The sequence below is a fragment of the Colossoma macropomum genome, unplaced genomic scaffold (genome assembly GCF_904425465.1).
Source record: "Colossoma macropomum unplaced genomic scaffold, Colossoma_macropomum, whole genome shotgun sequence".
In the NCBI taxonomy this organism is placed as follows: Eukaryota; Metazoa; Chordata; class Actinopteri; order Characiformes; family Serrasalmidae; genus Colossoma; species Colossoma macropomum.
Genome location: NW_023494798.1, coordinates 12,685,278 through 12,709,432, shown reverse-complemented (window position 1 = coordinate 12,709,432; position 24,155 = coordinate 12,685,278). Strand labels below are relative to the sequence as shown.

At 41.1% G+C, this 24,155-nt stretch overlaps 1 protein-coding gene across 2 annotated transcripts in view; it reads right to left on the bottom strand.

Moving 5' to 3' along the window:
* cttnbp2 (cortactin binding protein 2) overlaps nucleotides 1-24,155 on the bottom strand; it is a 51,067-nt gene that overhangs the window by 19,060 nt on the left and 7,852 nt on the right. For both annotated transcript variants that reach the window (XR_005008044.1, XM_036584622.1), the window contains exons 3-4: nucleotides 8,111-8,335; nucleotides 1,130-2,579 (exon numbers count right to left, since the gene is read on the bottom strand). Coding sequence is in view for 1 of the 2 variants with exons in the window: in XM_036584622.1 (XP_036440515.1) it covers nucleotides 1,130-2,579; nucleotides 8,111-8,335 (1,675 nt within the window). In the remaining variant the exon portion in view is untranslated. The remainder of the gene's footprint in view (nucleotides 1-1,129; nucleotides 2,580-8,110; nucleotides 8,336-24,155) is intronic.

Sequence of the window (24,155 nt, the reverse complement as noted above, 5' to 3'; positions counted from 1 at the left end):
TTGTGAAACAAAAAGAATACTTTCACGAGAGCACGAGCAAAACAGGTTAGTTGCGTGTGAAGTTCAAAAAGACAAGAGGAAACTCTTTTTGCACATGCAAAGGACTGAAAGAATCACATTCTCATAGTATCTCATACATTTTGTAGAGCTAACGGAAAAGCACAAGTGATGAGCACAAGGCGAGTTGCAGGCATAAGGCACTGTGTGTGGTAAAGTTAGGACACACAGTGGTTGGGACATGCTGTAGGAGTGTAGAGGTGGAGGGAAGGAGAGGGATAGAGCAGCCTCTGGCATCAGCTTCAGAGTGGAGTGGGTTACAGGGATGTCTCCTCGAGACCCAGTCGGTCACGTGAGGGTTGATGCTTCAACCTTTCACAACTTCACTCCCCAAAGTGCTATTATTAACAGTGAGAAATAGCCCATGGGTCAGGACATATAGGATCTCACAGATTTTCTTATTTACGAGGAACCGATCATCGTTGTATCTCTACCTGTCTTTTTTAACTACGGATTTTTTGTAGGTAAAGCTGAGCTACACCTAACACTCTCTCTTTAGGTTTCTGCTAGTTTAAAGACTCTGCTGTTTCAGCTCTCACTGAGTTTGTTAGGTAGGTTTGGGCGACTTGACATTAATAACACTGTGCTAACAACAGTTTTGACCACGATGAGGCAGTGAATGGCAACTTTTCTACATAATTAATATAATTTAACATATTTACATAATTTAACAGTGCAAAAGTAGACTCAACCATACATTATAAGAGTGTTTGAAAGTGCAAGTACCAATGTAACAGTTTGAGATGGAAGGAATGCACAATCATGAGATTCACTGTGATTGTTAAGTTAATAGTTAGTTTTCGCACCAGGAAGTTTACTTCAAGTGCTGCAGGACACAAATGAATTCCATTGTGTGGCCAAATTATAAAATGTGTATTTTTAAAGTGGCCAACTTAGGTCTACAGACGCAAGCACTCCTTCCAAACATCAGCGTTATATACTGCCTACTGGGATATTTAAAGACCGAATGTAAAAAAATTAACAATGTCGCCCAACCTTTGAGGAAAGACAGTAGTGCAGGAGAGAGCAGAGGCAGTGAGAGGGAGGGTGGGGAAGCTGTGCACCCGTTTACCTGATGCTGCTGCCAGGGGGCTGCCCGGGTGCTGGGGGCTATGGGATGAAACACTAGCAGGGTTTACGCAGGGGCTACTGACAATGGTAGCGATGGTGGTGGTGGTGACAGGGGGACAATCCACGCATGCTGTGGCCGGCCGTGGCCCCCGCTGTCTGGAAGCGCAGGGCGCACCCACCTGAGATGCAGTCAAGGCTGGGACCGCACCACCCAAGTCCAGGGAGGGCTTGGGTGGAAGCTGGGGGGTAGCAACCGACTTGGCAGGCCCCACCCCAAGTCCGACCCCCGGGGACCTGCTGGCCTCGCCCACCACTTTGATTGGTGGGTGAGGGGGGGACGGCGTCTGAGAAAGTCCAGGCTTTTTTGGTGGGATAGGAGGCGGGTTCCCCCTGTCGATACGCGCCACTGTGGGAGACTTGATGCCGATCTGCGGGTGACCAAGGCGCCCAGCAAAGGGTCCCCCCTCTGAAGCAGAGTGGGACAGGCCAGGCCTGAGGGCTGCGGGAGGACCCCCTGCTGGTGGGCTTGTGAAGCGTGAGAGGACCTGCGTTACTGTGTGGCGTGCCTGCTGCTTGGCAGCAAAGTTATCTCGGTTGGTGGGGGACAGATCCCGGGATGGGGGACCCTGACCAGCCATGCCATTTTGGTCCTGCTCTGAAGCTGAGGGCTGGAATTTGTAGCGGGCCGCCTGAACACGGGGGCTCACGCCCGTGGGCAGAGTGGCAGCACCGCCAGGTGAGTGTAAACCATGAGCTGCGTTTTGCACTGTCTGGCCCTCCCCTCCGTTCTCCGCCTGAGAGGTCCCATGGTGCAGCCCCCTCCCTGTGGTGGCCGTCTTGGGTAGATTCATGCTAGCGTAGTTGGTGCCTGTTGGCTTGACGGGGATAGTCAGCGGCACCTTCTTGGGTGCTTCATGATCTGGAAGCAGGTCTGTCTGGGAGGCAGCTGTCCTGCAACTTGCTGCCTCTGTGCCCACAGCCACTGATGCTGTGCTCTTGGGCTTGACCGACATTGAGACTGGGGGCAGTGATGGGGCATCCTTTCCCCGCTCAGTCCTGAGCTGCTCCACCTGCTGCCGCAGACTGTCGCTCTCTGCCCGTAGTTCAGCGGCACGGGTCTCCTCGCGGCTCAGCCGGGCCCGCAGCTGCTCACGCTCTGTGTCGAACTCGGCCAGCTGCTTCTCCATCTCAGCCTCCATCTGCTGGCTGCGACGTCGCTCGGCCGCCAGCTCCTCCTCAAGGCGGCCCGAAGAGCGGCCCTCCTGCTCAGAGCGTGACGAGAGTTCCTCAAAGCGCTGACTCTCCTCCATCACACGTGCTGCCAGCTGCTTGCACTCGCGTACCAGCATCATCACCACGTGCTTGTTCTTCTCCCGCTCATCCTTCAGCTGTGCCGAGAGCTTGCGGTGCTCTTGCTCCAGACTCTGCAGTTGCAGCTTCTCCATCTCCAGCTAGGCACAACAGCAGTACAACACACTATCAGGCATACAAAATCATGCATACACATACAGCAGAAACTCACACAAAAACTGAGAGGTAAAAGTGGTCAGCTGCAATCAATAACTAAAACTTTGATAAAAATACCATTATACATAGTGAGAAACATTCATGTGTTCAAAAACATTTTCTGCTGGAAGATTTCATTCCTAGATTTGACACGACTGACAGAAACATACACACAGTAGGAAGTCTGAGTTGAGGGGGGTCTGTAACACCTGAGGCAGCTTTGCTAAATAGTAAATGCCTCAGCTACTAGAAAGATTGCTCCCTAGACTTCACAAATTCTTTGTCTTAGCTCACCTAAGTTACCTGAAATATACTAAGGTAAACCTGTTTTGCCTTCATAAGCTGACTTTACAAACACCACTGTCTGAATCCCTCTCAGCAGCTTGGCTTATTGTTTGTACATGTATCTCACTTCTGTACCATTCCAAGCCAACTTACCTAGGGCCTGTCTGGTCACATCATGGACTTTCATGAAAAATCCAAGCAAAAACTACAATTCAGTGCATGCAACCAGGAAAAATGTCAAAGCTGTGCCCCAAATCTGCCTCACTTTTCAAATTACATTATAAATATTACGTGCTTGCAGAATGATTGAACTGAGCTGCAATATTAATTTGAATAAATACATAATTGAAAAATTGAATTGAATTGAAGAAAATTGCATCTGGTTTCATGTAATAAATGCCCATGAGCAGTTAATGCATGGTTGTATTAAGTAATTTCAAGTTTTTTGCTTAGGATTTGTATGACTGGAGAAGCTACACGTCAGTTTGGTGTAGAATGACCCTTTTATCACCTTCTAAGTGAATTCCAATTAAAAATTTACATAAATGTGTTGCTAGACACGCTGCTATTAAAAAACAGCCAAACGTGACCGCTCTCTTTTATCTTGCGTTGTGTGATGTAATAACTTGGGCAAGTCACAGTCATAAGCAAGCAGACCCGCACCCACATAAGTTTTACAAATATGTAACTGTAATCTTGCCATGTTATCTACTAAAGCACAAGAGTTAGTTAATGTACAAGATTAACAAAAGTATTAAGATTTCTGACTTCTGAAAAAAATCCTATGAAAGTGTAAAACACAAACTGACCCTCGGGTTTGAATTTGTATGCAATTACAGATCACAGTATTTAAGGAACTGGAGTTTTAAAGGACTGCCTGCTATCTTTTCAAAACACTTTATGTGATACAAAGGTGTTCAAATATTCAAAGAAGATGGACGCGCTTTGGAAACAGAAACTAAAGTAGAATTGAGTGAATAATTGGTCAATTTATTAATTCACAACAACAATAATTGCCTTAATGAGAAGTATGTCTACTTCAGCAGCCAGAACAGCGATCAGACCATTAAGGTACTGCTAGCCGTCAATCTTTTGCCTGCATGCCTTATGACTGCATTAGACTTCATCATCCTACAACCATTAGTTTTGACAGCATACACTCATAGCTATGCTGTACTTAAATATGATGCAGGCCTTCCAAGAGAGTGGCACAAAAGCTCTCCTCCACTCATGAATATTTAAACAATTTCCCAGGAAAAATGTGACAACGGACAAAAATTGTTTCAACAGAGCAGCCAGAAAAATCACATAATCTAATGCACCAGCCTCAGCAAAAGCAACTTCACTGTAATGAGAGTAATTAAATTCGTATTATACACCAGTGGCTCTGGTAAATGAGTGTATCATGGTTAACCAGCTATGGAACAAGAAAACTGTCGCCATAACAACCGAGTGTGAAGGGTTATTCTTGGAAGAGAGAGAATCTAGTGTTCTCAGTTTCAGAGACAAGGCCAAGCGGGAAGTGAGTGGCATCAAATATCAACTGACATGCATTAAAGGGGAAAAGACTCCTTTCGTTGGCTAAAGCAATTACACCTAAATCCAAGACACGTAGATGCCCTGTTTTATATGATGAAGTTCACCATTCGTAAAGCCAGGCAACGAGAGAGGAGACGGAGTGGGCTCAGGGTTTGAAGTCTGAAGTGGGTCACTCTGTACTCAGAACCCACAACAGCGAGTTCATACTGCTGGAGTGGAGAGGATTAGTTCCCCACTTTCAACAGAAGCTCTTCAGCTGCACGCCTTCATAAGAGTCGATCTCCCTATAGACTGGACAGGCGTTAACTCATTTGGTGTTTAAATAGTGGTGTAGCCATCTTACATTTATCCTCATGTTTTGTCTGGAGACTCTCTGTTACACTGCTGGTGGTGTGTAGTGAGGGGGTCAGGGTGTGACCAGTTGATCATGTTGATATGGATCAGGTAGCTCAGATTAACCTGCAACTGAACAGGTGTCACGAGGGTGGATGTGTTAAACAGCGAGTTGGCTTTTAGGGCCTGGCACTCGTGCTCCACCTCCCCTTCTTTCTCACAATTACTCACCTCTCGCTCTCCCTGCTCGCAACTGTAGGACACCACTCAGACTGGCACTAGCCTTTAATCTACTGCTACTTAAAGACTCTAAAGAAAACTCTTAAGGTTAGAAATCATAGGAATTAGAGGTAAACTAAGTAGCACTTATGCGTATCAATTGTTGCTAATGTGCGTAAAACAGACTCTTTTTTGTCTAAACAGAAATCTAACTAACTTCTTCTGGTTAGTTAAATTGGTTAAATTGGTAAAACAGAAAATTCATACAAAATATATGTTATATGATATGATACACATAATTATGACTTAAGACCTTCTAAGAATGACTTACTATCTCATAAAAATTTGAACTTTTTATGAGATGCTAAATCATTATTATGAGATACTAAGCTGTAATCATGAGATACAGTAATAATTAGAGCAGTCAAAGCAAGTCATAATTATGATATACAAGTCACTTATGAGATATTAAGTCATAATTATGAGACACAATCACTATCATATAGCAAGTCATAATGAAAAGACTGTAAGCCATAAGCATATATAGTAACATAGTGTCTCATTATTATAGTCAGTCATAATCAGAAGATACCAAGTATTATTTATGACATAATAAGTCAAAATTATGAGATATTGTCCCAAAATTAAAAGACAGCGAGTCATAAATATGAGATCATAATTATGCAGGAGTGAAACCTTACACATCACCATGACACAATCATATCTACTTCAGCTAAATAAAACTTCAATGGAAAGCTCTGCTTACTGTATCCAGTTTCATGTGCCCCTTCATCTCACCCTGTGCTTAGCTGGTCAGTTAAGTATTCTTTATGGTCAATTATTATGCAATTGTATTTGAACTACAACCTGTCATACATTTGCACATCTGTCCTCATGTGTTATTATACATACTACTATTTGCATATTCACAAAACTAAAAGAAATAAATCCATATTTTGTCTATGCTGGTTTGTTTTGTATTTTAAATGTTTCAGATCATCCAACTAATTTTAATATAAGACACAGACAACACAAGTAAACCCAAAATGTAGCTTTTGATCATTTGATCATTCCATTTACTGAAGATAAAGATTTACTCAAAACCTATAAAACCCATGTGAAAAAGTAATTGCACCCCTAAACCTAATAGCTGGTTGTGCCACCCTTGGCAGTAACAACTGCAATTAAACATCTGCGATAACTTGCAATGGCTATTTTACATTTCTGTGGAGAAATTCTGGCCCACTCTTCTTTGCAGAACTGTTTTAATTTAGCTACATTGAAGGGTTTTCAAGCATGAACTGCCCATTTAATGTCTTGCCACAGCAGCTCAATGGGATTCAAGTCAGGACTTTGATTCGGTCACTCCAAAACCTTAATTTGTTTCTTTTGGGTCATTCTGGATCAACTGAGACCCAGAGCCTTAGCAAAAGCTTTGTACCCCATTTGCAGACTGGCAGATTTCAAATGCCTTTGTTTTGCATCTGTATTTGAACCTCTTTAGAACGTGGCATCATGTGCTGCTTTTTGAGACCTTCTAGCCTGCTTCATATTGCCAGGCAGGTTCTATGTAAGTGATGTTTTGATTTAACAGGTCTGGCAGTATATATGTCTGGGTATGGCTACTGAAACTGCACCCAATAGTCAACTGAATTTGGTTAACTGGTTGATTTAGTAGCCAAGAGGGCAATTACTTTTTCACACAGAGCGAGGTAGGGCTGAACAGCATTTTTCCTTCAATAAATATAATCATTCAAAAACAGCATTTTGCTTTACTTGGGTTGTCTTTGTCTAATATTAAAAGTAGTTTGATGATCTGAAACATTCGAGTGTGACAAATACGCACAAATAGAACAAATTGGGAAGTGGGTAAATACGTTTTTCACAGCACTGTATATGTTACTATGATCACTGAGGCTATTTTCACACCTAGTTTGTTGGCTAAAGCCTGCAACAAAGTTTGGGTTTTTGTGACATTGTATCTTTTTAATTTGGTTTGGTTGGTTTCATACTGCAATGACTAATATAGACTAAATTATGCAGGTGATTTTATAGGGATACAAGCACTCTGTTATTTGTTGCCTCCATTAGCATTAAACTACATAAGCAAATAAAATGTACCCTCAAATATATTCTTCATAACATTTATAATCCTACCATTATGTTGCTTAAAAAAACTTAAAGGTAGAGTAGTAAGAGTTATATAAATAAACACTATTTTATCTTTACTTCTTTTATAAATGATTTTATCCAATCCGGCCAGCAACGTCTGGCCCAACCTATCAAAAATACACTCTGTGGTCCATGTGTCAAAATCAAATGCTTCTACTGCTCATCTGCCATTATCAGCAAAGGCTTGTGCTGCAACAATGACATGAATGTCTGTAAAAAGTCAAATGTTAAAACATTTGGACCACATAGTGCTGACGTGAAGAAAAGTATGTTGAATTCCTCTGCTTGGGGCGAACCATTGTAAAAATTGGCAGCAAACTGAACCTGGGGTTTACTTGAAAGTGGCCAAGACTTGTGTTTTTGGTGGCACTTGGTTCAGCTGTTTGGCGAGCACCTGAGTACAGGTGGAGTGTTCATACCAGCCAAAACAGACAGAACTAAACACGTTCAACTTGTGTGCAGCAAACAAGATAGGTGTGAAAGTGTCCTTAGATAATACAGTAAATCTGCAGACGAATGAAAAATATGAAGTAGAAAAAGCAGGACCCACTCCAACAACAATACACACACACACACACAAAAACACATTTCATACCAGGACAAAGCAAGCGCACATCTGGCAAGGGAGTTACTCATAATCAGATTTTCCCCACACAAACAGGGCACTCACACAGGCAAAGCACACACACCAAGAGACAAAAAATAATCCAAGGGTCAGACCAAGACATACAACAATGAAACACACAGAAAGGCAAACAATACAGTGCAATTTATTTACTTTCCTGTCAAAATGGCTATTATTTACAAATTATTCATTTTATTTATTATTTATGAGATATTTCTGAAGAGATTAGATATAAAATAATCCACTTGCATAAGGAAGAGGAAAGTCAACAGAAAATAAGTGAAAAAGAGGAGCTCTCCCTACCCTCTTCTGCCTGCTCTCGGCAGCTGCTAACTGGGCAGACATCCTCTCCTGCATCTTGCGGCAGTGGGCCATAACGGCCTCCAGTACTGTGATGGGGCTGGCACTGACAGGTCGGCGCTCCTTCGGCCCTGCTCCGGACTCATAGTCCCTCTGCAAGGCCAGAAACGGGTCAGTCAGGCTGAAATGGCCATAGCGCTCCTGCAGGAACACCTCCTTCCTCCGAGCCTACAGGGGGAGACAGAGAGAGAGCGAGAGAGCAGTCAATATATGTGGACAGAAAAGTTAATAATAGAGTGCTAAGAACCCATAAAGCACAATGTTAATTGCAGACATACACACACACAAACACAGCCCCTAATATCCCTACACATATACCACATACACACCCACACAGAGAGCAGGTTAGCACTTCTCCAGATGGGATCGATTAAGCCCAGTGTCCAGTTAGACGAGGTGTTAAGACCAGCGGGTCTGCTCAGCGGGAACGGCAAAAGGCCAGCTTTCCATCTTCCCGCCCACACTAAACCATGAATCAATGCCGCTTCACAGCCACCGTTTTCTTTCTCGCTCATTACAACAAGCAAAAATGATAACGTACTTTAATCTGCAACATGAATACAAGACACATACCAATGTCTCTTAAACAGAAAAAATAACAAAAAGCCAGACTCCCTCCACTCCCTCTACTAAGGGCACTCTTAGGCTTTTGGTTGAAGAACAGGGCTGAACAATATATTGTGTGATGATCATTATCTTAATGATTTTCTCTGTAATATCACAAAAGACTATAAAAACCAATCACAAACTTACTTCGTACTATCACCACCTCAGTATTGTCTCATGATGAATTTTCTGACAAATCAAGGCCTTCACTACATCAGACACGAGGCCAACTGGACAGAATGTACACTATCTTGAAAAAATCACACAGCCTTATCTTCTAATAACATGCCATGTCTTTATCAGTCGACTATAGCAAGTGTCAATCACAATATCTAAAAGCAATATAACCATATGTATAATATTTTACCCTTGTTTTGCAGCACTAGCATTAAACAGACTCAGACGCTTATTGTGTAAAGGATGTACACCGTGCAGGGAAGGGACAGTGCTGTGTCGATTAAGGGTGTCCATATTTAGAGCAGTAAGAAGAGTGAAGAGCTGGACTGAGAGTGGGAGGAACAGAGCTAAGAGATACAAGCATCCCTGAGGCTACGGTTTGCTAAGCGCCACTACCTCTCCAAAGAAGGAAAAGATCAACCAGCAAATGCTCACTCATGCTTACCCTTTCTCTCACAGACGCATACACAGTTATATACACACACTGTGGATCTCAGCTGCGGTCATCTACTGTGTGTGCGGCAGTTATGCTAAAGAGCCTACTAACAGCATCTAACCATAATCGCACATAAATATGATTTAAACTGGAATTGCTGTTCATTGTCAATGCTAACATCTACAGCAATGTGTACCAGTACTGTTTTAAACCTGTTTTAAACTCAAGTTTAGGGATGCATCGATATCAGTACTGGTAATGGATATCGGCCCAACACGGTGCTCATTTATTCATACTTGTAAAATATGCACAAATACCAACATCCGATACCACCTGATACCTGATATGTGAGGTAAGACTAGTGTTGTGTATTGTGCTAAAGAACAAATGACTGAAGCTGGCAGTGGACGAGGGTCTGCTCACATAGAGAAGAGTTTCTTACTCTGTGGCAGTCGGACACAAAGCAATCGATCATTTTAAACATTCCACCTTGGCAAATTCCCTTCAGGAACACACTGTGTGATTTTAGCCCTTTTTTTTTATTTTTTTTTATTTTATTTTTTTAATTTTTAAAATTTTTACCCGATTTTCTCCCCAATTTAGTCGTCTCCAATTCCACCCGCTAGTAAGGACTCCCCCAATCACACGATGCTATCAACGCTAGGAGGGTGAAAGCTAACACAGGCTTCCTCCGAGACCTGTGAAGCCAACCACCGCTTCTTTTCGAGCTGCCGCTCACGCAACGTCACTGGACAGCTGAACGCGCTCGGAGGAAAGCGCCAACCGCCAGATCTGTTACGTCAGCTAACAGACGCCTGCGCTGACTAGCATCGCGGATTTTAGCCCATTTTTAAGCCTCACTTGCTACCATAGGCCACATATGACTGACTGAATAGAATTACTAGGCCTAAACAATAATACGATTAACTGTCTTCATTAAAGAGGCTGTAAAGAGACTGCATTGTCCTTCCATGTACATCACCGCCTGGTCTTCAACGTAACTAATGTGACACAGCTAGCTAATGTACATCATATGAAATCAGCTAGATTTCAATGATGTAACTGTTAAGGTACACTGCACTCATTTACACTAAGAACTATTTAATTCTAAGTAGGTAATTCATTATGGTACCAGACTCTGTAACACCAAGTACTAAAAAAATACGTACCAGTATGCAGTCTGAAAAAAAAAAGTTTCGATACATCACTATTCAAGGGCATGTTAAAAACTGATGAGTCAAGTGTGTTGGGAGGCAGCGAACATCATGGAATGGACAAAATTTTGGGTTCAGCCTTAGCCTAACATGGATACCAGAGCAATCACTGAGCTTGTTTCCTCTTGTACTGCCTGACTCAGCTGCATCAGACAACAACGTGTCTTGTTGCACGAAACAAGCCATGGACCAACTGATACTGATAGCGTGAACATAATATTTTCCAATTTTAAACAGTGTCTGATGCTCAGAAGCACAGAAGTATATGGGATTCTTATAATTGTCTGATGAATACCTCATATTTGATTACATTTTTGCCTCTATGCGCACTAAACTACACCATCCAGGTGACATATTCTTTATTTGCTGCTTACAAGATTATTATTTAAAGTATTCAGACACTGATTTGGTTGTACAGACAGCCATCATACATAATGAAACTATTGCTTTATCAAACATTCCAAAGACTAATTAGTAAAACCTTGTGATAAAAAGGCATTTTTGACCAAACACTCAGGGCAGCACGCAACTGAGTTTGGTGGGTCATGTGACAAATGTGACAAATTCACTGCTTAGGAATGCATGGCTTTCAAGTTCAATGACAATCCAGCTGATCCCTGAAGCGTGCAGGTTTTATTACTTTGACTAAACATTAAACAGTGTGTGACAGGGCAGAGCCTCAGTAAATTATAAGCATGCTACTTTCAGCATCAACTGTGAAGGGGCAAGTAAACACACAGTGAGAGAAAGAGAGAGAGAGAGAGAGAGAGAGAGAGAGAGAGAGAGAGTGTTAGTAAGAGTAAATAGATAAGGAGCAGGCACGAAATGTATGTGTGCTGTGTCATACAGAACTTTGGGCTTTGAGAACCAGAGCCATCTGCTGCTTTCCAGTAAGATTTCATAAATCCCTGCTCTAATCACAGAGGCTCTGCTCCTTCTCCTCCTATTCCACTTCATCTTTTCAAAGGTTAGGAGTCACACTCATCCTGTGAGTTACTGCTACAAGAAGTTCTTCCTTATGAAACTGTTTTGGGAACAATTTGGGCACAGAGAAGGAAGCTGGTCCTTGATTAGGGGTAAAGGACACTACTTCTAAACAGAGCATTCAAAGTGTTTATCAGTTTCCTGATAGGCTGGGCAAAACTGTTCCTCACATGTTGGTGCTAATGCTAAAGCTAATGAGGTCATCCTTTAATCTACCTCAGATTCATACACTGCTGGATTATATCAAAAACACAAGATCACAGTAAACATGAACAAGCATTAACCCTAGATTTTAGAATAACAGCATTTGATGTTTGCTGTGTTTTAATGGCAACATACCCTTCTCCCAACTTTTTTGGAACTTGTTACTGGCATCAAATTGAAAACAGGCATATATTTTTCAAAAAACAATAACATTTCTCAGTTTCAAAATTTTATATGTCGTCTTTGTACTATTTTCATTTACACATAGGTTTTACATGATTTGCATATCATTGGATTCTATTTTCATTTACATTCCGCACAGCGTCCCAACTTTTTGGGGAACGGGATTGTAGAATTGCAGCATGATCTGGGGCAACATGACATCCGTGAATGACAGATTACATGGTGAGGGATCAAGGAATAATATAGGCTACTCATGGTTATTAAAGGCTTGCAAAAGCACAAAGTGCCATAATCCTATAGACAAACAGTTCAGGTTTTCTAATGTGGTTATCAGAGGCTGTGGAGAAGACTATGGAGAAGCGCATTGCCACTGGGGCCATTTGGGCATCCTCTGGGGGCCACATTGTCATTGGGACTCCTCTAGTGGCCTGTATTTACCAGTATCGGCCAGGCCTCCGTTATTATTAGCATTAACCTTTACAGGCATGCGCTGGCAGGGCCGAGGATTCAGGCGTGCTGTCAAACAGAGTGAGGGGGTAAAGAGAGGAGCAGAGAAAACGTACCCCCCCCCGTATAGGAGGGACTAGACTAGCTAATAAACGGTGGTATTTAGATATTGCAGCAAGCTACGCACATCATCTCATGTGGAGATTCACTCTGAAGTAGTCAGTGTAAGATGTAATTAAAAGGACTAAACTTTGCAATGCTTGGATTCCACTGTGCTTAAACAGAACCAATCATGTCTCATCTTTTTTAGCTCAGGAGGCTAATTGGGTAATTCTTTCTGTTGTTTTCTGTTGCATATATTTGGGACTGGGTGAACAGTACAAGGCAACATGTATAAACCATGCATAAATCCTTCCACAGCAACATGCATAAACCAAGCAGTATCAAACTTCTAAGAGGTTTTTCAGCGAGTAAATGGGGTTCAATGACTAAGAGAAATCTGAGTCCCAAGACCGTAAACTGTTAGTGCATGGTCTAGTGTTTCAAGCTAAGAAAGGACAGAAAGAAATGAGAGTCTGAAATAAAATCTAGTAAGGGGGAGGGTGTGATTTTATCTTTCAGTGCCACAGAGGAAGAACATTTCGTTTTTGAGTCTCTGTCAATACATACTGGACATGATATATTTGAGCAGTTGACCTCCACATCAAAAAAAATTAGCATTTCATGATACATCATACTCGTATTGTTATCATGACATGAATTTCCTCGATAAGCACATAGTTAAAGGCTCTGATGACCAAAGAGATCAAATTACTGCACGCACAACGCTGCAAGTGACATAATTACATTCGCAGAATATAGCATGAGAACCAACAAATGCTTCCCTCCCCTGGGCTCATCCACATGGAGAGCGATGGACAGCCCACAGCTGTGCATAGCTCAAAAATGGCTTTATCCTGAACTACTAGTCTGTAAATGCTTTAAATGTGATGACTCTTACTCCTACAGCTGTGTGTAAAATGTGTGAAGCAGTAATGGCTGCTGTCACAACAAACCTGCTTTACCATCAGGTAATTTTTTTAAATCAATTTCATATATAATTGTTTTCGTTCCAAAATGCAGTACAGACCAGATTTTTTTATATTCAAATTTGGTACTAATGGATACACAGTATTTTGAAATTAAACATAATTTTTTTTGTTTCTGTTAACCTAGAAAAAGTTGTTCAGGGAATGCTGAGTGTTTTTCTAACTGCCTTACAATGCTCAAAATGTGCATGGAGTTCTTATGTAAGAAGCTAATGATATTTCATTATTATTATAAACGATACGCTATTTGCTTGAAAGAGAGGCTAGATTTCTGTTTACACAAAAGGCAGGGTCTGTACTTGCTACACACCCAGTCAGAAGCACACTACTTTAATCCTAATTTCTCTTTTCTCATATTGTCATCATGATGTCAAACGCCTTTGACAAACATTGTATTTTATGTCTTTATTGTTCAAGTCTGAAAAAAACACTTGGGTACACTCTTTGCAATGTATCGAAGAAAGCTAGAAGGAGTGATGAAGGAAATAATTTAAATGTCATAGCAACAGAAGCAGCAGGAGTCTAGCCTACACTGTGGGCGGAGAAAGAAACACTTCCAGAACTTGTGTATAAACCTCTTTAGAAACCTCAAAATCTGCTCCTGCGACAGCAGGAATCCACAGACATTTTGCTTGGAATGGAAAAGGTTAAGCCATGAGTAAGGCTTTTGTGTGTCAGCGAGTGCTTTTCTGTGCTCTGAGTGTGTCTTCAGCCTCTCACAAGGAGCCTTTCAATTAGATCGACACAGAGCTTGCTTTGTGGGCCAAGGACTTCCGCAGTTCCTGTCTCTTAACCCAAATGTGAGGTCGCTGAATCTATCAGGCAGACAAAAAGTAGAGGAGAGGAATGCAGATCAGCTACAGAATCACACCTAACGTCCCACCATACACACAGTATTAAATCAGAATGCAAATAGATTTCACATAATAACACCGTCTCATTCTGCATTTGAATTTTACTTCCTTCCTCAGGACCCCAATCAAATTCACTGTAAAAAAGTCCAACATTTTAGAACATTCACTGGACAAGTTTCCAATAAATGCATGTAAAATGTAGTGATGAGTAGAGAGTGAGATAAAGATGAGAGATGTATACTTTTTCTCTACAGAAATATAGGCCAGGGGAGGTTTAAGTGAGCGTGTGGCCAGGATGAAGGGGGAGGGGGAGTGCCCAGAGGGGAAGAAGAGAGGCTCCAACCAGGCAAGCAAGCAGTCCCACAATCCCTCCAGACCACCCCCATGAAATCTCACAATGCCAAATACCATCTGTCATCCATCCCCCTCCATCAAAGTCCTCATCTCAGACACTGAGTACGCTGACTTGCCTGTTAGTGTTATAACGGCCCTAAATCAGTACCTAATGCAAGCGGTCTGTACCAATACAGCTGTGTGGGAACACTGAATGGACAGCAACTGTTTACCTGACATTTACATTACACGACTCAGAAGAACTCACTGGCTGCCGAAAGTTACCATATTATGTCTAATTACACATCTATCAAACATTGATAAGCGTGTGTAACGCTGAGGGCTGCTTGAGATATTGACCATCAGTGATCAGTCAGTGCCAAAAAACTGACCAAACCTCTGACCTGAAATGTTACTCTAGAGGAGCAAGTTGGGCTAATGCAAAAAATCAAGACCAAACCAAAGGGAAAATAAGACAGACTTCATATCAAAAGCCCAAAAGGGAGAGGAGTATTGAATTAAGGGCGAAGGACCTCAGTGCCAGGAGCTTCCAGAGTAAAAGGAAGCAGTAGGAAGACAACATCAATATCATGAGAATTGAATCCTTCTCGCAAACAGGCCAGTAGCACTTGACACTGGATAAAGAAAAGCTAATTTATTTCCATGCATACACCATGACAGTTTAGAACATACACACAAACCTTCAGGAGCTTATGCGAAGATTTAATCATGCTGATGCCACATACATGAACCAGGCCATCTTCTGATTGGCTGAAATACAGAGACTTTAGCCAGTTCCCTGATCAGTGTATGACTGAGACAGCTATGCGCTGTCGTTCTCTCTCTGAAACACACACACACGCCGTGTTCATACTGTAAATGTTATGTAAATAAATGGAAAGAATGGCAATGATGGCAAAGTCTAAAAGTAAAGCGAATGAATCATTTTGCCAGTCTAGAGGCAACATGACTTTGACATTCAAATCGGCCCTGGCAAGGAGCACTTACATAAACAGGGAACAGTGGCAGGCTTACTGGCATTTGTAACAATCAGCACAAAGCGCCATACCAAGCAACTCTACATCCTGTCAAAAGCTTTGACAGGTGTAATTTACGCTGGGGATGCTGGGGACACTGTCCATTCCATTTTTTGAAATGCTCAGTTTTGACCCCACTACTTTTTTAAAGTGTTGTCTATTAAAAATCTTCTTGTATAATAGCTTATATCAGAGATCTGGTGTCAGGGAAACATGTAATTGCAATGACAACATATAACCATATAAGAGCAGTTCTGTTTCTGTGTGTGCTGAGATAATGAAGCAGAGATGAAAATTATTATACTGCGCTCTTAAGACCTGGGAAATATGGTAATATTCACTGTATTGCAATAAATGACATCACAATATGACACAATTTGCATTTCTGAGCATCCTGAATATCATCAGTACTTCTAGAACAGTGAACAACTGCATGTTCCATTTCAATGAGAGTTTAATTGATTCTGTTTAACTGGATTTAGTGCACTGGCGTATGTGAAACGCTAAACACAAATCATTGTACTTAAGAGTACAATGTACAGTAGACTAGCACTTCATGGATGAATCTTTAATTGATATTTGCATTGTGCATTATGTGGAGGTTCTTTTAACTTGAGAACGGTTCTTGTCATTTACACATCTCATTTACAAAAATGGTTCAGCAACACTTTATTTTGAGAGTTCACTGTCGATGCTCTGTAGAAGCTCTATAATGACCTATCAAAATTAAATGTGAACAAAAGGAGCCACAAGTGGCTCTTCTATGGCTCAAAGAGTCGCTTCAAAGTGTTTTTTCAGTTCCATCTGGCACCTCTGCTTTTACTCTCTTAAACTCCATTTACACTTACATTCCTCACTGCTATATTTTAAGAACAACTCAGTTTGGATTCTTTTTCCATATGAATACTGAAGTCTCAGAATTTAAGGGGTTAAGAGGAGAGCTAATGCTTTTGAACTTTTATTTTCTAGCCTGAGTTGAGTGTTAGCTGATAACAGACAAATCTAACTGCTCAGCATGATACAAGATATGCTCTTATATTTGGGAATCAATTGTCTTGATTGAGCCAAAAAGAGCTTATGCTCGGCCCTCATCCTTTTTCCCAGCACAAAGTTATCATATTTCTGTAAGCAATCTTATATCAGGTTTTAAAGGAGGACTGCACACAGATGAGTTGTCAAGGAGCAATAAATGAGGGAGGTAACCCCTGCATGCTATAATAAGATTAGTCTTTGACAAGTGCCTGCTAAGCATACCATGGGTATTTGTGAAGCTGATCAGCTCATTCAATCACACACACACACACAAACATTTGCTTTTGTTAATTACTCTGCATGGGACGGCATTGGAATTTCCCCTACCACAGACACTTCTATAAAAAAGAAAAGCTAATAAGCTATTAGAGAAGAAAAACTGAGATTCTGTGACAACCACTGACATACAAGAAAGAACAGTGTTAGCCACCAGCTATTCTACAATGTATTTTTTTTTTCTAGAGGAAGACCTATCTTCCACAATCACAATCACCCTCCTCACATGTGCAGCCTTCAAGACTCTAGAGAGAATCTATTTATAGCCATCTGATTATATAAGAAAGACATATATCTCTGAATTATTCAACATTGCTGAGCATGGGGGTGGGGGGCGGGGGTTCACATTGAGTCACAGAGAAAAAGAGCTGAAAAGGTTTCAGCGTATTTCCTGCATTAGAGCGACAGGCACTGCTGCGAGGCTAAAATTGGCCCAGGCTAATGATGCTAGTGGCCTATTTTAATGACCCTCTCAAATGAACTACATTTCAGTGCGGGACTCCACGGAGCAGGCTGGTCTCCAAAACCATTGTTCCCTCACACTTGCAGTGCTACAGGAACCGGAACATAAAGAGATGCTGGAGACAGGGGACAAGGCCCGTATTCAATAAATTCCATTTTTTTTATACTTTTGCCCACATTTACATGCAGTTATGAGAAAAGTTTATCAGTGATGTAATTTCCACTCAAAACAATACAAAAAAGTTGCTAATTTTTCAGTGTCAGGGAAAAAGCAGAAACATATACTAAACAGAAAATTACACAGAAACCTCAACTAAAAATGACATCAAAATTTTCAATTTCTCACGCTTTACTTTTATCAAAGATTCCATTCTTTTCAGAAGGCTAGCTTTCATTTTTTCAAAGAAATCTGAAGGGATGTTTTTACACACCTCCTAAGTTCAGTCTTAGAATCTGGTTGCATTTTCTGCTTCTCACAGTTTCTGCTTTTCTCAGTAATGGCTTCTTGACAGCTACACCTCCTTTCAAAGCCATAGCACTGAGGTGTCGTCTCACAGTTTAAGGAAGGACAGGAACATCTGTGTTTTTTTAGATCTGAAATTAGAGTGGAGCTTGATTTTCTCCTCTCTCTTTTAAAGATCCTTATAAAAGTAAAATATCTAATATTTAATCTCTTAAAAATATTTCCTGAAAAATGAATAGCGTATGGACATTTTGACTGGAAATGAAATAAATAAAAGGTGGTCTCTGATGTTTACAGAGTATGGCCTGATCTTCATTATGTCATTATAAAGAGAAAAAAATATATTAAAATATGATAATGTATGAAGTGATGTATAAACTGTGGTAAGTGGAGGATTTGATCCATACCATTAAAAGTTCCTGGGCAAGACTTCAGTTATCTAACCTCATTAAATTGTAAGTCACCCTGGATAAGAGCGTCTGCCAAATGTGTAAATGTAAATGTGATAAATGTTCTGATTCAAATCACACCATAGTATTTCAGTGGGACAAAGGCAATTGCCCTCACATTCTGTTGTAGCACTAATCTGAAACAATTTCAATATCACTGGTCCCTCAATTACTGCAAGTCATCCAAGCCCTGAGCAGCCGCACATTTTTACCATATTCTCTACACCATGCCTCACACATGGGATGGAGTTCTGGTGGAGTAGTGTCTGAATATAATGCTGTGTACATTAGTCAAAAAATCTGTTTAGTCTGTTCACAGAACATTGTTCAAGAAGTGTTGTGGAACGACTACATAGTCCTTAGCAAACTTCAGAAAGGCAATAATACTTTTTTATTTATTCATTTTTGGAGAGTCGTATGTAACCATGGTAACCTTCCTTGAACATCACCCTTGCTCAGTGTTTTTCCAACACTAGACCAGTAAACACAGACAATATCAAGTACAAGAGATGCCTACAGGTCCTTAGCTGTCTCCTTAGGGTTATTTGTCAACTGTTTGAGGATTCTACAGTGAGTCCTTGCACCGATCTTTGTAGGACACCCACTCCCAGGGAGAGCTACAACACAACTAAATTTTTTCCATTTCCATCTGCCTAACTGTGTATCAGTAGCAGGACTAAATCTTTAGAAATGCTTCAGTATCATTTTACAGCCATATGAACAAATCTTCTTCTGAGGTTATTTGAAATCACTCTTGACAAAGCATTTAAATAAGATTCTGTTGTGAAGAGCACGTAACCAAAATTATGTATTTTTTTACAGGGTACAGCACGACAAACTCACCCCTAAACTGGCTGGAACACTTGATTCCAATTACCTTCTTTCAACAGGTCATTGTCACTGTTCACATACTTTTTCCACTATGACCTCGACTGCTTCAACTATCTATTTCAGTAAGATACAGTAGGGCTGTCAAAAGGAGGTGTTATTAGCAGTCAAGAAAGAGAGGAAACCCACATCAGCAGGATCTCATTAATACACTGTAGTTCAAAATTTCACGTATATGACATAAAATTAATGTTTGCTGTCAAACATTACGTCCACATGATTACGCAATTAATCTCATTATGAGAGAAACGGTGCTTCAGATACTTTGAAGCTTACCAAAGTCCATTTCAACAGCAGGTTCAATGAAAATGTACACCAAAGACAACACACAGATCTTCTTGTACTTTCATCCTCATGTATGCATCTGTTTTTGCATATTTATACTGTATACTGATATTCCAACATATTAATAACCCACATATCAATGTTCATCACTGTTATGTCATTGTCATGATGCCTACACCAGCTTGAATAGCACAAAGCTTTTAGGTGAAGCACTCAGAAATCTGCATATACTTCACTTACATCATAAGCTGATGGAAACAGCCCAGCTCACCTACAAACAGAATGCTGTCTTTTTCCCCTTGTTAAAAAATGTATGCCAGCACAAGTGAAATGTCTTCGAAATATGTCAGTGGTCTCAATAGATCATTTTTATGTTTAAATAAGCACAGTCTGCCAAGTCAGTGGCTTAACTTCATACAGCTAAAGGCGTGTCTATGTTGTTTGTTTCTATGTCTAGTCTTCACAGCATTCTAAATGTGATTAGGTGATACTTTCTTGAGATTATCAGATGTCATGTGTTGTTTAAAACCATAACAGAGCATTTTGGCCTGTCACACCATACTGCTCTCTCCACCACTTTCCGTCAAGAGCGCTGCAAAGGTCATCAAAGTTATTTAGAACTAATGGGCACAGACCTGCTGTTGTGTCAATGTGCTACAGCCCATGTCAGAGGACCTCTAAATAGCATGCCTCCTCTATTAAAAGACCACAGAAGAAATATAATGAAAACAAGTCTGCAAACAACAGAAGGACTGGTGAAATATAACCAGGACAGATGAGGAAAGAGATTGGCAACCAACCAGAGCAGTAAAACACACTTGGCATGAGAGGCAACTCTGCTCCAGCCTTCAATGACAAACAGACTGGCCTGAGCAACACTGACATTTAATGAACTCAAGTCTACAACGGCTGCTTCGCTTTGGACTGCCTCGCCGGCTTTCAGGTATTAAAGCTGAGGTGTCAGAGCTTGAGTTTCATCTTTGCCTGTTGAGTAGATATGCCATTCTGGCTTGCCTTAAATTCCCATAACTACTGACCAGGAGTTGTGATCACATCTCTTTTATTTCTTCTACAACAATGAGATCAGATGGAAAGACAAAGGATTTTTTTTCTTAAAGGGGAATTCCATCGATTTTTTAACATTTCTGCATAACTAAATCATTGAGATGTAAATAAAGACATTCAGAGTGGTTGGATGTGAAATGTGCCATTCTGTAGAAACTTACTGAGTCTGAATTTTTACAGTGGTGGTGACAGGAACCAGATTTCTGTAATGTTTAATGCCTCTAAAAGCTACCTCACAGAAAGTAATTACACAAAATGGTCAGGAATACCCTGCCTGAAACATCGATTTACAACAGTTCTGAGATGGGTTTATGGACAAAAGGGTGTTTTTAAATTGATTCATGGTGGAAGGGTACATGCAGGGCATTATAAGGCAAAAAGGTCCCCAGAGAAAACTTCTTTCAGTACCAAACTTTTCCAGCACCCACATTACATATAAAAAGTCAGAAGTCACATGTAGGTTTACTGGCGTTTCTGGAAAGTAAATAAAATGGTATTTGCTTTGTAGACATAGTGAGCCCTGCTTTCTATTAATCCCACTGTACAAAAATCAGAGGCAGTAAGTCATCACCAGAGTATGCATTGTGTTACAAGATGATGTTGTGTTGGAAGCACAACAAAGTGATCAGCTCTCTGGGGTCCACAAACCCTTTTCTATACATGTTTCTCTATCTTTGCAATAATACAGCATGGAAAAACAGTAGAGTTGCCGAGTACAGAGGAAACTGAGCAGCGCTGCTAACACTGAGCTCTGAAGCTAGAGGCAGGCGCGGTATGACAGTATGGTCTCTCTACAGCCTGTTTTACAAAAAATCACCTTGTTAACATTTGTACCTCGCTACTCATTCAGGCAAACAGAGTAAAGTTGGCATAGACGGACTTTAGTAAGAAATGTGTACTTTTTTCTCCTTTGTTTAGTTGACCTGCATGTCTCCAGCCATATTTGGAAGCGGTTGTGATTGTGTTTGTGTGTGTTTAAAAATGGGCTAAAGTCACACAGTGTATTCCTGGCAAGAATCTGCCAGAGCGGAATGTCTACAGTGACCAGTGACTTTGTGTCCAACTTTTACGGGCTCGGTAACACTTCTCTGTGTGAGCAAAGCCTCCTTCACTGCGTTTGTTCATTAGCACGGCAGAGTACACTCAGCTTATGTCACATCATTATGTATCGGAATGTTGGTATCAGTGCATCCCTAGTAGTGACTGTAACCAAAGTGGGAAAAAACACCCAAAATAGATAAAAATAGTTAAACCCAATATCCAACTCAGTGGGCTACAGCAATAATGCCAAGGGGGAGTTCCAGACAGTTGGAACAGTGTGTACAGTGGGATGATCAGACACCCTCTGGTGTTGTCAATCCCTTTCCACAGCACTGCCTGAGATATCAAGCGTTATTAGCGCTGTAGCAGTTTAAGAGGTAGTTTACAGGCCAATTTCTTTTCCTCTACTCAAGGATGTCAAAAAGAAAAAGCAAGCCAAGTCTTGGAGAGCAGTGCTCAGTGAGATGGGATCATAATTCTTCCCATGGTGATGGGGTGAGAACAAAGCAGCCTTTGTAGGTTCATACATCAACAAAGCACGAAGTACACTGTTGAAGTATGCTGATGAAGTATGCTGTAATGTATGCTAGGCAGAAGTCTGTCAGCAGAGCTGTTTTATCTTCTTTTTTCAGCTGTTTTTATGCTCTTTCTTCAGGAGATTCTAACCTTTCAGTTTTGATTTCCTTTCTTTAAAAGTAGGATGGTTTCACTTGAGAAAGTGCTAGACTAAACTAGACTAGCGTTTCTCACCATTAATGTACTGAACTGCCATAAAACGTTCACTGGTGATTTTCATACGTACAAAAAATAGCTACATCATTATTGATGATGACCATTATTAATCATGGTTTTTAAGCATAATTGCCAAAAATATAAAATATCTAGGATCAATTATGTTACATTACACTGATAATGTTGACCAGCTGTTATCTACAGAAGAATAAAACATGACACACTATACCCAACTATACGATATGAATCTGACTCCAATTATACTTTGATGTGAAAGCTTAGCAAAGATAAAATGATGAGATTGAGCTTGGAGAGGGTTAACAAGCTGAAGGAGTTAAGACAACTTCCACATGATTAGCCTAATCTATTGCACAGGGGGCCTAGTAAAACAGCGGCTGTTGGGTCAGCAGGACCAACCTTCATCTGGCCAGCAGCCAGCTCTAACAGCACTTCGACATGGTTCCTACAACCTAAGCACAGCCTCACACAGCTATTCAGCCAAACAGGGTGGCTCCCATGGTGCCTGTCATCTCTCCTGACTGAAAGAGTACTGTTTAAAACATTCTACTGAGCCGAGCCTAAGCTAGTTTCCCAAATCAGAAGCATTTCTGTTAGAATTTTGTAATAATTCTGTTAAAAAACCCATCAACTGTTCTTTAATAAGCTTCTTCAGATAAAACCTTAATAACGCTTCATTCTCGAGGATGGCTACAGAGCCTCCCACTACATTTGATGACTCAGACAATCCCTGCCCCAATTTTCAGGAGAATCTTTCAAAAACAGTCAATGAAACAGGAAATCATCATGAGTTGCTGAGCCATAGCCTCCTAAGGGAAAAAGTCGTTGTTTCGAATTTCGATGTTTTGGCTAATGGTTAACACATCACGAGGGTTGAATGTTACATAAGATAAATGAATACCTTAAAAAAAGAGACTGTTCTCAGTTGTATGGTAGGTGAACTCATAAAAAAGCACTTCTCCCCATCCTCCCTCCCACTCGCATGCACTCTGAGTGAGTGGCAGCCTGGAGTTCCGCTTTATTGCTCACATACACAGACGAAGAGCTGTCCATGTGAAATCACGATGCTGCACACTGCCTTTGCCACACACATCAGTGGAAAGAATGCTATATTACAGGACAGAGTAAGACAAACTGAAAGATAGGATGATGAGGGAAAAAGCAGACAGTAAAACGAGTGGGCTGATGCACGCTTAGAGCCATCAGATCCACTATGTAGTGTTGGGCTTTCAGCAGGACTCCTGTCCTAACTCACAGCCTGAGCCTGAAAAATAAACCACACTCCCAGCTGTTCACTGGCTGACGTATATGCCTGATTCAGCTAGACCTACAGCGAAAACTGTGTTTGCCTGAGAGTTTTAAATGGGACACGGCACAATATAAACAATGTGACATCTGTATAAAGTAAATATAAATATGCAAGCACAGAGCTGTCACCAATGCACACAATGCAAAGCTGAGACGCTACACCGGCAGGGACTGTAAGCCCTGCAAGGTCTGTACTCTGAAAGCGTCATTTCAACTTACAAGCATACCTGACACACACAGAGAAAAATAACCATGCATAGCTCAGGGGCTGAACATGATGGCTTGCACTCCCTCTCACTTACTGTGACATGTACATACACACACACACACAGAGCACTGGGACTGAGGCTATTTCGGAGCCTGTTTCCAGTTTGGCCTAGTGATGTCCCCACCACTGGGTCACGTG